The 14,590-nt window shown below is 42.6% G+C and overlaps 1 protein-coding gene across 1 annotated transcript in view; it reads left to right on the forward strand.

Annotated features, from left to right (window-relative positions):
* The window catches only part of PDIA6 (protein disulfide isomerase family A member 6), a 35,687-nt gene that overhangs the window by 16,542 nt on the left and 4,555 nt on the right, over positions 1-14,590 (forward strand). Inside the window, exons 3-11 of the mRNA XM_038747003.1 lie at positions 1,536-1,593; positions 2,099-2,225; positions 5,637-5,743; positions 6,824-6,954; positions 7,953-8,067; positions 9,350-9,490; positions 9,979-10,063; positions 11,246-11,318; positions 12,902-13,060. Of these exons, the coding sequence (XP_038602931.1) occupies positions 1,536-1,593; positions 2,099-2,225; positions 5,637-5,743; positions 6,824-6,954; positions 7,953-8,067; positions 9,350-9,490; positions 9,979-10,063; positions 11,246-11,318; positions 12,902-13,060 (996 nt within the window). The remainder of the gene's footprint in view (positions 1-1,535; positions 1,594-2,098; positions 2,226-5,636; positions 5,744-6,823; positions 6,955-7,952; positions 8,068-9,349; positions 9,491-9,978; positions 10,064-11,245; positions 11,319-12,901; positions 13,061-14,590) is intronic.

Raw genomic sequence — 14,590 nt, forward strand, 5'->3', positions numbered from 1 at the left:
GTCACACAGCAGGCAGGTGGTGTAACTGAGATTAGAACCCAGGTCCTCAGACCTCCAGATCTGTGCTCTTTCTGCATCTCTAATGTAGACTGTAGTAAGCACTTGGGAGAGTACGGTAGAGAGAATAGACAGGACTCCAGCTTCAAAGAGTGGGCACAATTTTGAGCTCATGAAGCAAAAACTAAAGTCTAAAACAGAGCCTCAGGGCATGCCTGCCTGGGTGTTGGGTGGCAGTCAATGAATCGGTCGTATTGAGCCGTGTTTTGTTTGTAGCTACGTGAAGCACTTGAGGGAGAGTACAGTAGAATTAATCAACATGATCCCTGTCCCCAAGGAGTTTAGGGAAGACAGCCACTAAACTAATAATAATAGTAATTATGGTATTTAAGCACCTACTCTGCCAGGCACTGTACTAATCAGGTTGGACATGGTCCCTGTCTCATGTGGGGCTCACAGTCTTCATCCCCATTTTACAGGCGAGGTAACTGAGGCCCAGGGAAGTGAAGTGACTTGCCCAAGGTCATACAGCAGACAAGTAGTGGAGCCAGAATTAGAGCCCATGACCTTCAGACTCCGAGGCCCGTGCTTTATCCACTACTCCATGCTGCTTTGCCCTCCAGAGTAGTAATTTTATTAACATCAGAATCAAAAAGTTAATTCTCTGGGGCAGTTTAAAAGATCATGCAGGAAAGGAATGCTTTGGGCCATTTTAGGAGCTAAAAATTAAATTTGGAATATGTTGAATACCTGCTTATGGCTTCTGTCCTGGATGTTTTTATGCAACTCCCTATTCTTAAATCTAGTATGCTTGATATTTAATTCAGCGCAATATCCCTTATCAGGCCATTTATGAAAGATTCATTTAGTAGTTACTGGTACTAACCAATAACTGGATAAGACTGTTTTTTAATTCTCTATTCAGTTGGAACCATTTTCAGTTCAGTCACCTTGTGAGAATTGTTTCCTTTTTTATTTTAAATTTTGCATAATCCACGATTAACCACATTTTAGCGGACTGAGAAAAGTTACATTTTCATATAGGATCTTTGTGTCCAATTTGAGGAATAATTTTATATTTTTGACTTGATGTAGCTAGAAATTCAGCTTACCTGATTCCTACCCTTATGAAATACGAAAATGGCATATTGTTTTGGAAAGTAAGTGGCAGGGGAGAGTGAAATAATTATTATTTTCTTGTAGGTATGTATTTGTTTCTGTTTTATTTGGTATCTTATCGACGGAGAGTCAAATGTTTTGCATAGGAGTCCTACTAGATCATTAGTTTTAGGCACAGTTTCTATTTGGGGATAGTTATTTTAATTAGAAGTGAAAAAAGCAACCAGGGTTTTTAACATTCATTGATGACATATTAAACTTTCAGTACTGCTGTAATTCATGCAGGCGTGTAATGGAATTCTTTTTATCTTACTTTTTGGCTAAGAATTACAAATCAAGCTTACAAATCAGCCACATGATTTATACAGTAAAATCATCAACCTGATTTGACTAAAGTACGTTTTTCTATCTTTAAAAAGGTGTGGTCACTGCCAAAGGTTAACACCAGAGTGGAAAAAAGCGGCAACAGCATTAAAAGTAAGTTTCAGGATCCTCAGAAATGTCTAAAGACTATAACGTTGCATGATAAATGATAAATAATGATAGCAAAAAGGGGTTCATGTTAAAGAATGGACAGAGATTGAAATATTGACTCCCACTACTTAGAGTAAATTAACGTTGGGAAACCGAGCTCCTTTAGAGCCAAAGAAATTCTGTTTGGAATGTTCTCTGCCTTATTGGTTAATGTGATCAGACATAATTGGAAGGAAAATAAATGATGTTGACACATTGCTCTGTGTGGGAAGTAAGACACTGCAGTCCGGTGACCCCTTGAATTTAAAACTTGTTTTGGTTTATGTACTTACCTTGAAAAACTATTAGGTAACGGAGACTTTGTTCTCCGGATGTCAGATCACCAGGCCGTTACGGGCTCGCTAGTCCCAAGCAATTTCTTGGTGGCCAGCAACTGAAATTACCCAGGCACCTTGGGCAGACGTGGTTGGTGATTTTTAAGGAATAACAATTTTAATTATTTCAACAGGGGGTAGTGAAAGTGGGAGCCGTTGATGCGGATAAACATCAGTCCCTAGGTGGTCAGTATGGTGTTAAAGGATTTCCCACGATCAAGATCTTTGGCGCCAACAAAAACAAACCCGAAGATTACCAGGGTAAGAAGTTCATAGGTTTGGCTCTCTGTCCTGTGTTTGACTATTTTTACCGCTTTCCCGAAGCATCCATGATTTCTCCAACTGGGATTTTTTTTTTTTTTTAGCAGAGTACCTATCCTTAATATTCTTCCAACCATTCTGGCTACCACAGGAAACCGTTTGCAAAATTGCGGTGTTCTGAAGCTCTGATTCACCTCCGAGGCAGCAGCGGCTAGTATTTGAGTACCTGCTGTGTGCCGAGTTCAGAACTGAGCCCTTGGGGACCATTAGAAAATACATATCTCCCCCCTGTTGGGTTTCGTCCTGTGCTTTTCTCCTTTAAGGTCCAGTCGCTGTGCTTTGCATGGTCATTTATTCCTCCAGTCGTATTGAGTGCATACTGTGTGCAGAGCACTTTGCTAAGCGCTTGGGAGAGTACAGTACAAGAACAAACAGACACATTCCCTGCCCACAACAAGCTCCTACTTTCATTGTCATCTTCGCAGCTTTGTCCTTAATCATTCCTAACTTCTAAGTGGAACTGGGAGCAGGACTCCTTTAACAGGAATTTTAATTGATTAGAATAATTTGTACAGTATCTTGGATGTCAGTATGCAGTCCTATGGTAAGTAAAAATGAGTTTTACATATTTTATATTCTTTTATAGTCATATATAAGGTAGGTTTTTCTTCTTGAACTTTACCCAGTGGACCAAAGGGGCTCACACAGCTTATGGTCTCAAAAGCACAGGCTTGCTTCATATCTAGAAATCGATGGGACTTTACTGTAACAATTGAAGAGGAGTACTTCTAGGGTATTTAAACCAGCTTTGCAGAAATCCATGTGATCTGATCATGAAAATCTTTACAGTGGGAGGGGATGATGAGGGAGATGCTGATTGCTTTTTTCACCTCCTCTTCAGCTGTCGACACCACTGCGCTTCAGTTTTATCCCCAGCAGAGATGTGGAAAGATTTTAAGATGGCGAGACATAGTTCGTCATTGTAGTTTTGCAGTGTTTGATGAAGATATATGTATGTCCTGTGAATATGTATCTTGTGTAAATGAGTATAGCTTGTATCAGATCTACTCTTGCAAAATGAAGTTGGAAATTATTGCTTAATTATATATGTAATTTCATAGCATTCAAGCATATATATATATACCCAAGCATATATACAAGCATATACCTTTTGCCTTATATAGATAGTTCAGTAGAAACCATTTCAGGCTTTAAGTATTTGGACAATTGCCTCACATTCCCCCTTTCCAGCACAATATATCATCTGTGATCTGGTCCAAATATGTGCAAAGCATTTCCCATAGACAAAAACCCACAACATGAATTTGTGGACTTTTCTAGTATGCAATCTGGTGGCACCTGCTCTATTCATCTTGTTGGGTTTTTTCCACCGGATTTTTTTTTGTATCCGTTCCCTGTTCCCCTTGAATTTCTTGCCCTTTTCTATTAGCAGTCCAATTCTGGAGGCGTCTTTAATTTCCGTTTCCATGAGAAGTGTAATAATGATTACTCTGCTCCCTTACACACCACTTGGTGATTCTGTAGCACAAGCTGGCAACCTGTGACGCTCAAGCTATTTCTATTTTAGATAAAAGATGCGGCCCTTGAGCATAGGCATGACACTGTTAGCTTTTCTCTCAGCATTTTGGGCATGAAGTAGCTGGCCTTCCCCGCCGCTTTCCGAGAAAGGAGCTAAGGGAGGCCAAGGTGGAGGCTCCATTCCTTGCCCTCTGCCAGCAAGACACAACCCTACGCAGCCCAGTGGGATTCCCATTGTTCTCACCTGGCAGCGAGGTAATACTAATAATAACTGTAGCATTTGTTAAGTGCTTACTATGCCAGACACTGTGCTGAGTTCTGGGGTGGATACAAGTAAATCACTTGTTTTGATCACAGTCCCTGTCTCAAGTGCAGGAGCTGCTCTTTCAAGCCCTCTCTTTACCCTGCTGGTAGTGCCTGAGCATACAGCAGCAGGACTAAGGGAGCCAGCCAAGGCGGGCAGGAAAAGAGGCCACGTAGGGAGTACCCACAGCTCTCTGGGCAGTGGGCTAGAGCAGTCCTCCCGAGCGGAACTGGGCCTCAAGTCAGGCAGCGGGGCTCCGAGCCAGGGCATAAGAGCAGTGCCTTTGTGCCGGACAGATGCCACACACAGTTAGACCAGTTCCCACAGGCCTTGAAGAAATAGATGTGTTTCCCCTTCCCCACACTCCCCTCTGAGTGTCAGCCAGGTCTAGAGCAAGTAAGCAGCGGTGATTCGGGAGGGAGGGGGCAAGCTTGGTGCTTTGCCCTTTGGGCATCTTCTCTCCTCCCCCTTTTTTCCTCCTCTCCTTCCTTTCAATCAATCAATCAATCATATTCATTGAGCGCTTACTGTGTGCAGAGCACTGTACTAAGCACTTGGGAAGTACAAGTTGGCAACGTATAGAGACAGTCCCCACCCAACAGTGGGCTCACAGTCTAAAGGGGGGAGACAGAGAACAAAACCAAACATACTAACAAAATAAAATAAATAGAACAGATATGTACAGGTAAAATAAATAAATAAATAGAGTAATAAATATGTACAAACATATATACATATATGCAGGTGATACTGCCATGGCAACAGGCTTGTGAGATAGAAGGGATGGAGGTGGATTGGATTGGAGGTGGATTACCTACAGGAATAGGTAAAACAGGGAAGAGCAGGGTTTGGATTGGAAGACATTTTGGACGTGCTGAAGTTGGGGCATTGGCAGGACGTCCAGGTAGAGATGTCCTGAAGATGGGAGGAAATACGAGACTGCAGAGAAGGAGAGAGATCATCAATCATATTCATTGAGCGCTTACTGTGTGCAGAGCACTGTACTAAGCGCTTGGGAAGTACAAGTTGGCAACATATAGAGACAGTCCCTACCCAACAGTGGGCTCACAGTCTAAAAGGGGGAGACAGAGAACAAAACCAAACATACTAACAAAATAAAATAGAATAGATATGTACAAGTAAAATAAATAAATAGAGTAATAAATATGTACAAACAAATATACATCTATACAGGTGCTGTGGGGAAGGGAAGGAGGTAAGATGGGATGGAGAGGGGGACGAGGGGGAGAGGAAGGAAGGGGCTCAGTCTGGGAAGGCCTCCTGGAGGAGGTGAGCTCTCAGTAGGGCCTTGAAGGGAGGAAAAGAGCTAGCTTGGCGGATGGGCAGAGGGAGGGCATTCCAGGCCCTGGGGAATTCCTCCTCTTCCTCCTTTTAAACTTGCTCTTGGAACACCAGACGTTCACTGGTTTTATTTTGTTTCTGTCTTCTGCACAAGGAGGTCGCCCAACCTATGGCGTACGGCATTCAGCTGTCAAGCTCCTGTGTAGACCTTTTGATAGACTGAAAAGTGATCTGCAAGTTTGAAGGTTTCCATTCTCTCCCCGCAGGCGGCAGAACAGGCGAAGCTATCGTGGATGCGGCTCTGAGCGCTCTCCGGCCCCTGGTTAAGGATCGCCTCAGCGGAAAGAGTGGTGGATCTAGTTCTGGAAAGCAGGTACAGGCCAATAAAATGATCTACAGATATATCCTTATTCCAAGACTGTGCTTTCAAGATAAAATGAGCTCATTTGGCTAAGAGAGACAGAATCAAGCCTGGGGGACAGGACCTGTGTGCTGGGCAGGGGAAGCAATAATAACAGTAGTAATAATAATGTTGGTATTTGTTAAGCCCTTACTGTGTGCCAAGCACTGTTCTAAGCGCTGGGGGGATACAAGGTGATCAGGTTGTCCCACGGGGGGCTCACAGTCTTCATCCCCATTTTACAGATGAGGGAAGTGAGGCCCAGAGAAGTGAAGTGGCCTGCTCAGAGTCACACAGCGGACAAGTGGCGGAGCCGGGATTAGAACCCACAACCTCTGACTCCCAAGCCCAGGCTCTTCCCACGAGCCAGGCCTGAGGAAGGTAATGCACACCTTCCACTGGGGTTAGCCCCGGCCCTGCCATGTTTGGGCACTGCCAGTAATGCCCCGGGACAATCAGTCTCAGGTGAAATCATGCACATGAGTTCCCAAAAGAAAGACTGTTGGACTGGACAGAGATTCCACAGTCAGTGGACTTGGATGGTACGTTCGATCTACTACAGGAGCATGGTGTCTAATGGATAGAGCACAGCCCATAGAGTCAGAAAGTCATGGGTTCTAATTCTGGCTCTGCCACTTGTGCTGTGTGACCTTAGGCAAGTCACTTTGCTTCTGTGCGCCTCAGTTCCCTCATCTGGAAAATTGGGGGCGAAGACCGTGAGCCTTGTGTGGGACAGGGACTGTGTCCAACCCAAATATCTTGTTTCTACTCCAGTTCTTAGAACAGTGTCTGGTACATAGTAAGCACTTAACAAATACCATAATAATAATTATTATTATTATCTATGATTTTTCAGTTATTTCTTGTGAAAGAAGGCTGTTTGAAGATGCTAAGCTTTTGATCTTTGGTAAATAATTGTGCCGTTGATTTACAACAGCTATTCTTTTGGCTGTTAGGGACACCTGAGAATATTTACTGTAATGTAAAGGTGGATGTACGGATGTGATGGTCTGTTGGACATAACTGAGGGTTTTGGAATGTGGCCTTCTTTAGGGTGGTAGTGGAGGCCCAAGTAAGAAGGATGTGATTGAACTGACGGATGACAACTTTGACAAAAACGTCCTGGAGAGTGACGATGTTTGGCTGGTCGAGTTTTATGCTCCTTGGTGTGGACACTGCAAAAAGTAAGTTGGCGGATGACTGAACTTTACAAAATAGATTTTTAGCCTTGTCTTTTAAATATCTATCAGTGCCACTGTAAAAAAACTTGGAGTTTTATAAGCACAAAGAACAGTTTGGGGCAGAGTGGAAAAAGGATGGAGAAAGAGGAGAACAAAGAAAGATGAATGGGAAAGTAGAGAAAGGAAAAGTTTCCCTTTGCTTGTTATTTACTTGCTTGTCTTTTAGTCTGTGAGCCCACTGTTGGGTAGGGACTGTCTCTATGTGTTGCCAATTTGTACTTCCCAAGCGCTTAGTACAGTGCTCTGCACATAGTAAGCGCTCAATAAATACGATTGATTGATTGATTGATTGATTTACATCCTGTTTGTGATTTTTCTCCCCCTCCTGAAGGATTAGAAAATAATGGTCAGATTGAATTTGGTAGTTAGGGCTTTGCATGGGATTCCAAGCCAGAGCTGGCAATCAGCTGCCAAAAAAACCAGAAGAATGGGCTCACCTTCCTTCTGCATCACCACTGCTGGGACAAGCAGTATGGGAAGGAGAGCTGTGGGAAACGGGAAATAATAATAATAATGGTATTTGTAAAGCGCTTACTATGTGCCAAGCACTGTTGTAAGGCAACCAAAGAATTAAGGATCATCTTCCTTGGCAAGAACTACTGTTGCTGTTAGAGATGAGATTAGCTGCTCATGCAGCCAGAGCCGCTCAACCCTTTAGAGGTTGACACATCTTTTTAAAAATTGGGGCTTCATTTAGGTTGGACCCTGAATTTTGCTCCGTCGGGCTTCCCAGATTGGCCCCAACCCTTTAAATCCAGTCCCAGAGTGTAAGAGTAGTGAGAAGGTGATCTATATGTCCTGAATGTGTTGTAAACAAGAAATATAGACTAGATCCTGTGTGTCTGCCTGTCTGTCTATCTACCTTCCGTGGTCCGTGCAGAGAAGCTCCATATATTGGCCAGAGTGTCAGTGCCAAAAACTAAAATAGTTTTTTTCTGTAGCTTAGAGCCAGAATGGGCAGCTGCTGCCACTGAAGTCAAGGATCAGACGAAAGGGAAAGTGAAATTAGCTGCCGTGGATGCTACAGTCAACCAAGTACTAGCTAGCCGATATGAGGTAAGTACACTCCGGTCTTTAGGTATTTAAACTCTAAACCTTGAGTTTTGTGGTGGCAATCTTTCAGAAAGGTCTGTTGCTCCCATTTTGCCGTCGTGTAAAATTATATCATTTCAATCTATTAAAACCTCTTTGGAGTCCGCTGAGTGGTGGTGAATAGAATTTTTTAGATTCAATAATTAAAAATTCGCATCCTTCATAATAGAAAAGTCCTTTGGAAAATTAGAATCAAAACCAAACTACAGGCATTAGTTTAGATTTGAACTCTCCATCCAGGCATAAAGCTATTACCAGCCCTTTTTGTTCATGCTTGAGAATTATGTAAGCTCATTCCAACGGATTGTTATTGCCATATTAAAAAGGACCAAAGGTTAATTATCATAGAAGACTATCCAATAAAAGTCTGTTTTGAGATGGTGGTAGGAAATACCTCAAATTTCTTTAGAAGGGCACTGGTTGGACCTAAATTCAGCAGAAAACATTGCCATCTCAATGTGAAGATTCCAGATATAAGGATTCATTGCTTGTCCTTAGCATGAAGTGGAGGGAGATACAATAATGTACACATTACATGCGGACGTGTACACACACCCACACACACACACACCCCAGGATTAACTGGTATTAGAGTCTCTGGCCTGTAAGTAAGCTCCTTGTGGGCACGGATCGTATCTACCAAATCTGTTATACTGTGTTCTCCCGAGTGCTTAGTACAGTGTTCTGCACACAGCAAGTGCTCAGTAAATGCCATCAATTGATTTGAGGAATTTATGACACTTTCTCAACTTCATATATTATAGATTGGCCGCGTTGATTGATAGAAATTCGGGGTATAGTCATATGCCTTTGCCTTAGAGGGGCCAAGCAACAACATCTATCAGTTGTGTTTATTGAGTGCTTACTATGTGCAGAGCACTGTACTACATGCACTCAGCTTAATAATGTGGTAGTTATGGTTACAGTTGCATAGTAATACACTATGCAAACCACACACGTGTTCATTTTATATTATCAGTTGAAACAGCCATGCGTGGCAGAAGAACATTTTGTAATTCCCCCGCAGCGTTCTCCTCTAAACTTAGTCAAAGTATACATTAGGGAAGAACTAATTTAAAATTTTAATTAAAGTAACTTGACTGTACTTTTCTAGCTTAGTCAAACACACTGCTATCTGATGTGAAAATATTGTGTACATTTCTGTTAAAAAAAAGTAACCACAAGACTGAAAAATGATGCAGTTTTCAATTGGAAGTCAATCTGAGTAGTTTGTATTATATTTCAGATCCGAGGTTTCCCCACAATCAAGATTTTTCAGAAAGGAGAAGAGCCCCGGGATTATGATGGTGGAAGAACAAGATCTGATATTGTTTCCCGGGCTCTGGATTTGTTTTCAGATAACGCTCCACCACCTGAGCTGCTTGAGGTTTGTCCGCCCTGTGCTCGTCTAAGCCTCCCTTGCTTTCTCTCTGGCTCTCTCCATCTCTCCGTAGTTCACTTCAGTGCTCTGTACTTCTGTACCAAAGAATGTACAGAGATATAAGCGGTTTCTGCTAAAGTTCGGTGGATTCACCTGTATTTTAGCATAAATATGCATTCATATATCTATATAGCCACACGATTTCTACTGTTGCACAAGTCTTCATAGAGGCTTATATTTTTGACACTTCTTGGAGCTGCTTTGTCCTCTGAGAGTTTCCAGAAATAATCACCGGGCATTATTTGGAATTTGAAGAATTTATACAACCACATTTGAAGCCCATCCAGCGGCTCGAGTTAACAGGTTATCTTGGGGTTATTTATCACTAAAGGCTCATGTAGCTAGAACACGTGTCCATTTGTATTTTAAAATTCATTTTGCGTCCAGTGTCTCTCGCAGCAGTTAGTAACATTCTTGCTGTATTTACTTACTAGATTGTTGATGAAGCGGTAGCCAAGAAGACTTGTGAGGACCACCAGCTCTGTGTCATTGCTGTATTACCTCATATTCTTGATACTGGTATGAGCAACAAGAACTTTTTTCAATCATGGTCATTTTTTTGACATAAGTGTGCTGGAAGCGTCATTTCAAATAATACTTTCTTCCAAGAGGATCTAGCTTTTTCCGCCAATCCTTTAAAATCAATTTAATTCATTCAATCGTATTTATTGAGCGCTTACTGTGTGCAGAGCACTGTACTAAGCGCTGGGGAACTACAGATCGGCAACATATAGAGATGGTCCCTACCCAACAACGGGCTCACAGTCTAGAAGGGGGAGACAGACAACAAAACAAAACAAGTATGTGTATATACGTATATATGTTTGTATGTATTTATTACTCTATTTTATTTGTACATATTTATTCTATTTATTTTATTTTGTTAATATGTTTTGTTTTGTCCCCCTTCTAGACTGTGAGCCCACTGTTGGGTAGGGACCGTCTCTATATGTTGCCAACTTGTACTTCCCAAGCGCTTAGTACAGTGCTCTGCACACAGTCAGCGCTCAATAAATACGATTGAATGAATGAATGAAAGGAGCAGATTGTGTGGGCTAGGCTGTAGAAGGAGAGAAGGGCGGTGGGGTAGAAGGGGGTGAGGCGATGGAGAGCTTTGAAGCCGAGAGTGAGGAGTTTTTGATTGATTCAAAGGTTGATAAACAACCACTGTAGATTTTTGAGGAGGGGAGTGACATGCCCAGAACGTTTCTGTAGAAAGATAATCCGGGCAGCAGAGAGACAGGAGGATGGGAGATCAGAAAGGAGGCTGATGCAGTAATCCAGTTGGGATAGAATGAGAGATTGAACCCGCAAGGTAGCGGTTTGGATGGAGAGGAAAGGGCGGTTCTTGGCGATGTTGTGGAGGTGAGACCGGCAGGTTTTGGTGACGGATTGGATATGTGGGGTGAATGAGAGAGCAGAGTCAAGGATGACACCAAGGTTGCGGGCTTGTGAGATGGGAAGGATGGTAGTGCTGTCTACAGTGATGGGAAAGTCAGGGAGAGGACAGGGTTTGGGAGGGGAGATAAGGAGCTCGGTCTTGAACATGTTAAGTTCTCTTTATTTTGTCAAAGTTGTGCCCTCTAATTGATGTTGCAATGTTACTGCACATGAAGTAATAGATTTCTTGTGGTATTCACCTTTGAATATACATACATGAAGGCTTTTTTTAACGCAGTAAATGTTGTCTATTTTAAACAGGCGCTTCCGGAAGAAATTCGTATCTGGAAGTTATGTTAAAGTTGGCAGACAAATACAAAAAGAAAATGTGGGGGTAAGTTTTCCAACATTTTAGCTTGCAAACATCAAGAGTGGTAAGGTACCGTACTGGTAGACGTGTGTGGCCGCCTGTTTTTTCACAGAAAAAGTTGGTGTAGCAGCCTTAAAAATCAGTTCACAGTCACGTGGTGTGGTACATTTTCCTGTTAATAATATTAAGTCGAAAGTGGTATAGTGCTCGGTGGACACGTCTGGATTTGTGGTGTGATTTTCGTACCCGACTTAACATCAAGCAGGCCTCCGTACCTTTTGTCTTCAGGACTTGCCACCCGTTTTCTGTATGGTCCACGTTGACGCTCTTCACCCACTCCATTCCCCAGTGGAGGCTCTTTGCTCCTTCTGAGCTTTTTAACACTCCCGCTTCTGGCCTCAGCTCATGCTAATCTCCTGGCCTGGTACTTGTCCCCGACTCCCAATCAATCAATCGTATTTATTGAGCGCTTACTGTGTGCAAAGCCCACAGGTTTCCCCATCTTCAGAGCCGCTTCAAAAACCTCATTTGCTCCTGGAATCCTTCCCCAGTTAATTCACATTACCCCAGTTGTCAACCCAACACCCACCTTAATACGTGTGTATTTTATTCCTATTTACAGCACTTCGTAATGATTGGTATTGTAGAGGCGCGTTGTGGTCTAATGGGACCTGGGAATCAGAAGGACCTGGGTTGATTCAGTCATTCATTCTGTTGTATTTATTGAGCACTTACTCTGTGCAGAGCACTGTACTAAGCGTTTGGGAGAGTGCTGTGTAACAATAAACAGACACATTCCCTGACCAGGAACGAGCTTACAGTCTAGAGAGAGAGAGACAGACTGGGAGCCCACTGTTGGGTGGGGACTGTCTCTATATGTTGCCAACTTGTACTTCCCAAGCGCTTAGTACAGTGCTCTGCACACAGTAAGCGCTCAATAAATACGATTGATTGATTGATTAATATATGTTACTGATATATATAGCCCTGGCTCTACCGCTTGTCTGCGACCTTGGGAAAGTCACTTCACTTTTCTGCGTTTCTTACATCATCTGTAAAATGGGGATTGAGACTGTGAACCCCATGTGGAACAGGAACTGTGTCTAACCTGATTAGCTTGTGTCCACTCCAGTGCTTAGTACAGTGTCCGATACGTAGTAAGGGCTTAACAAGTACCACGGTTATTTTGTTCCTCTTTATCTTTGTCTATCTTTATTAATTCAGTGCTTTACACTCATTAGATGTTCAGTAAGTAAGTTTGCTGTTAGGTAGGGATTGTCTCTATCTGTTGCCAAATTGTGCTTTCCAATTGCTTAGTACAGTGCTCTGCACACAGTAAGCGCTCAATAAATACTATTGAATGAATGTGCTTTTGATTGTGTGAAAACAGCCTTACTCCTTACCTCCATTCCCTAAAATGACTTTACCAGGAGTGAAACATAAAACACTAAAAGTTAGTATATTGATTCTGAACTGTTGATGAGAAACAATTATTCATCTAAAAAAAATTAAAATGCCATTTGTCATCCTTTGGAAAGGTATTTTAAAAAAACTCTGTTGTTTCCCATAAAAGACGTTTGGTCATCTGAGATGTGCTACTTTTGCAGGTGGCTGTGGACAGAAGCTGGTGCCCAATTTGAGCTTGAAAATGCACTGGGAATCGGAGGATTTGGATACCCTGCAATGGCAGCTGTTAATGCACGGAAGATGAAATTTGCCCTCCTGAAAGGATCTTTCAGTGAACAAGGAATTAATGAGTTTCTCAGGTAATGTTTTTTTTATTGCTTGAAAAAATTAATTCCATGCCTGATGTTGCTCAGATGGTCTGTAAAATAATTGTAATTATTACCAGGTGATAGGGCTGCAGAAATGGATTTTCACAGACAGGTTGTTCAGCGGTAAAACAAACCTGGTCTAGTGGAAAGAGCACAGGGCTGGGAGTCAGGAGGCCTGGGTTTGAGTTGCAGCTCTGCCACTGACCTAATGTGTGACCTTGGGCGAGTCATTTAATCTTTTGGGGGGCCTCGGTTTCTTCATCGGCAAAGAAATCTCACTTGCTAAGAATACGGTTTCGGTTGGGGGACTGAGGATAGAAATACTACTTTAGTTTCTCTGTAGTTGAGACTGAGGATTTAGTTCTGTTTGGACTCCTTACTTTTCTATATAGTGTGGTATAGAGAGGGGCTAGGCTTCTTGAATTGAAGAACTGCAAACCAAAACCATAATATGGCTGAGAGCCTCGTATCCAAAGCAACAGTGTGTGTGCGCACATATAATAATAATAATGATGGTATTTATTAAGCGCTTACTATGTGCAAAGCACTGTTCTAAGCATATCCACACCCCATCCCCCCCCCCCCCCCGGCTCCATTTCTTTGTCCTCCCCCCAGTCACACTCTACACTCTCAATCAATCACTCCCTCTGCACAGCCCCCAACCTGCCCCCATTTGGAGCCAGCAACTTAAATCTGCAAACCTGATTTTTAATTTTAGGTGCCACTACCTTGATTTGTCTCACAATGATTAGAGTAGACATTTTATTTTAACCTTCCTTCAAAGGCCCCTTGGTTTTATAGCCACTCCCTTACCTTATCAATTATTCTCAAGCCTAAAAAATGGACTGGAAGTCTCCTCTGAGATTGTCAACGGTTTTTAGAAGTCATTCTAAACCTTTTTCTGCACACAGTGACACACACATACACTCTCTCTCTCTCTCTCTCTCTCTCTCTCTCTGGGGGTGAGGTCCTCTCTAATCCCATGAGCTCTATACACATGTGAACTGGTGGTCAGGGAGGGTCTGCCTCCATTACCAACTCTGTTGTACTCTCCCAAATGCTTAGAACATGCACTGCACACAGTAAGTACAGAATAAATACCATTGATTTGCAGTGATCTGGCCCCAGGGGGAAAGTATATGTGGAAGGGAAAAATCAGGTGCCTGAGAATCAGTCTGAGTTTTAATCCCTGCTCTGCCATTTCCTGCTTGTATGACCGGACAAGTCATGTATCTTCTCCATGCCCCGGGCGCTTCATCTCTAAAATGGGGGTTTAACCTCTGTTTTCTCTCGTAGTTAAACCGTGAGCTCCATGTGGGACAGGGACTGTATCCAATTTGTGTATCCAATTTGATTATCTTGTAATCAGTCAATCGTATTTATTGAGCGCTCACTGTGTGCAGAGCACTGTACTAAGCGCTTGGGAAGTACAAGTTGGCAACATATAGAGACAGTCCCTACCCAACAGTGGGCTCACAGTCTAAAAGACTGTATCTACTTCATTCGTTCATTCAATTGTAT

The sequence above is a fragment of the Tachyglossus aculeatus genome, chromosome 1, assembly GCF_015852505.1.
Source record: "Tachyglossus aculeatus isolate mTacAcu1 chromosome 1, mTacAcu1.pri, whole genome shotgun sequence".
In the NCBI taxonomy this organism is placed as follows: Eukaryota; Metazoa; Chordata; class Mammalia; order Monotremata; family Tachyglossidae; genus Tachyglossus; species Tachyglossus aculeatus.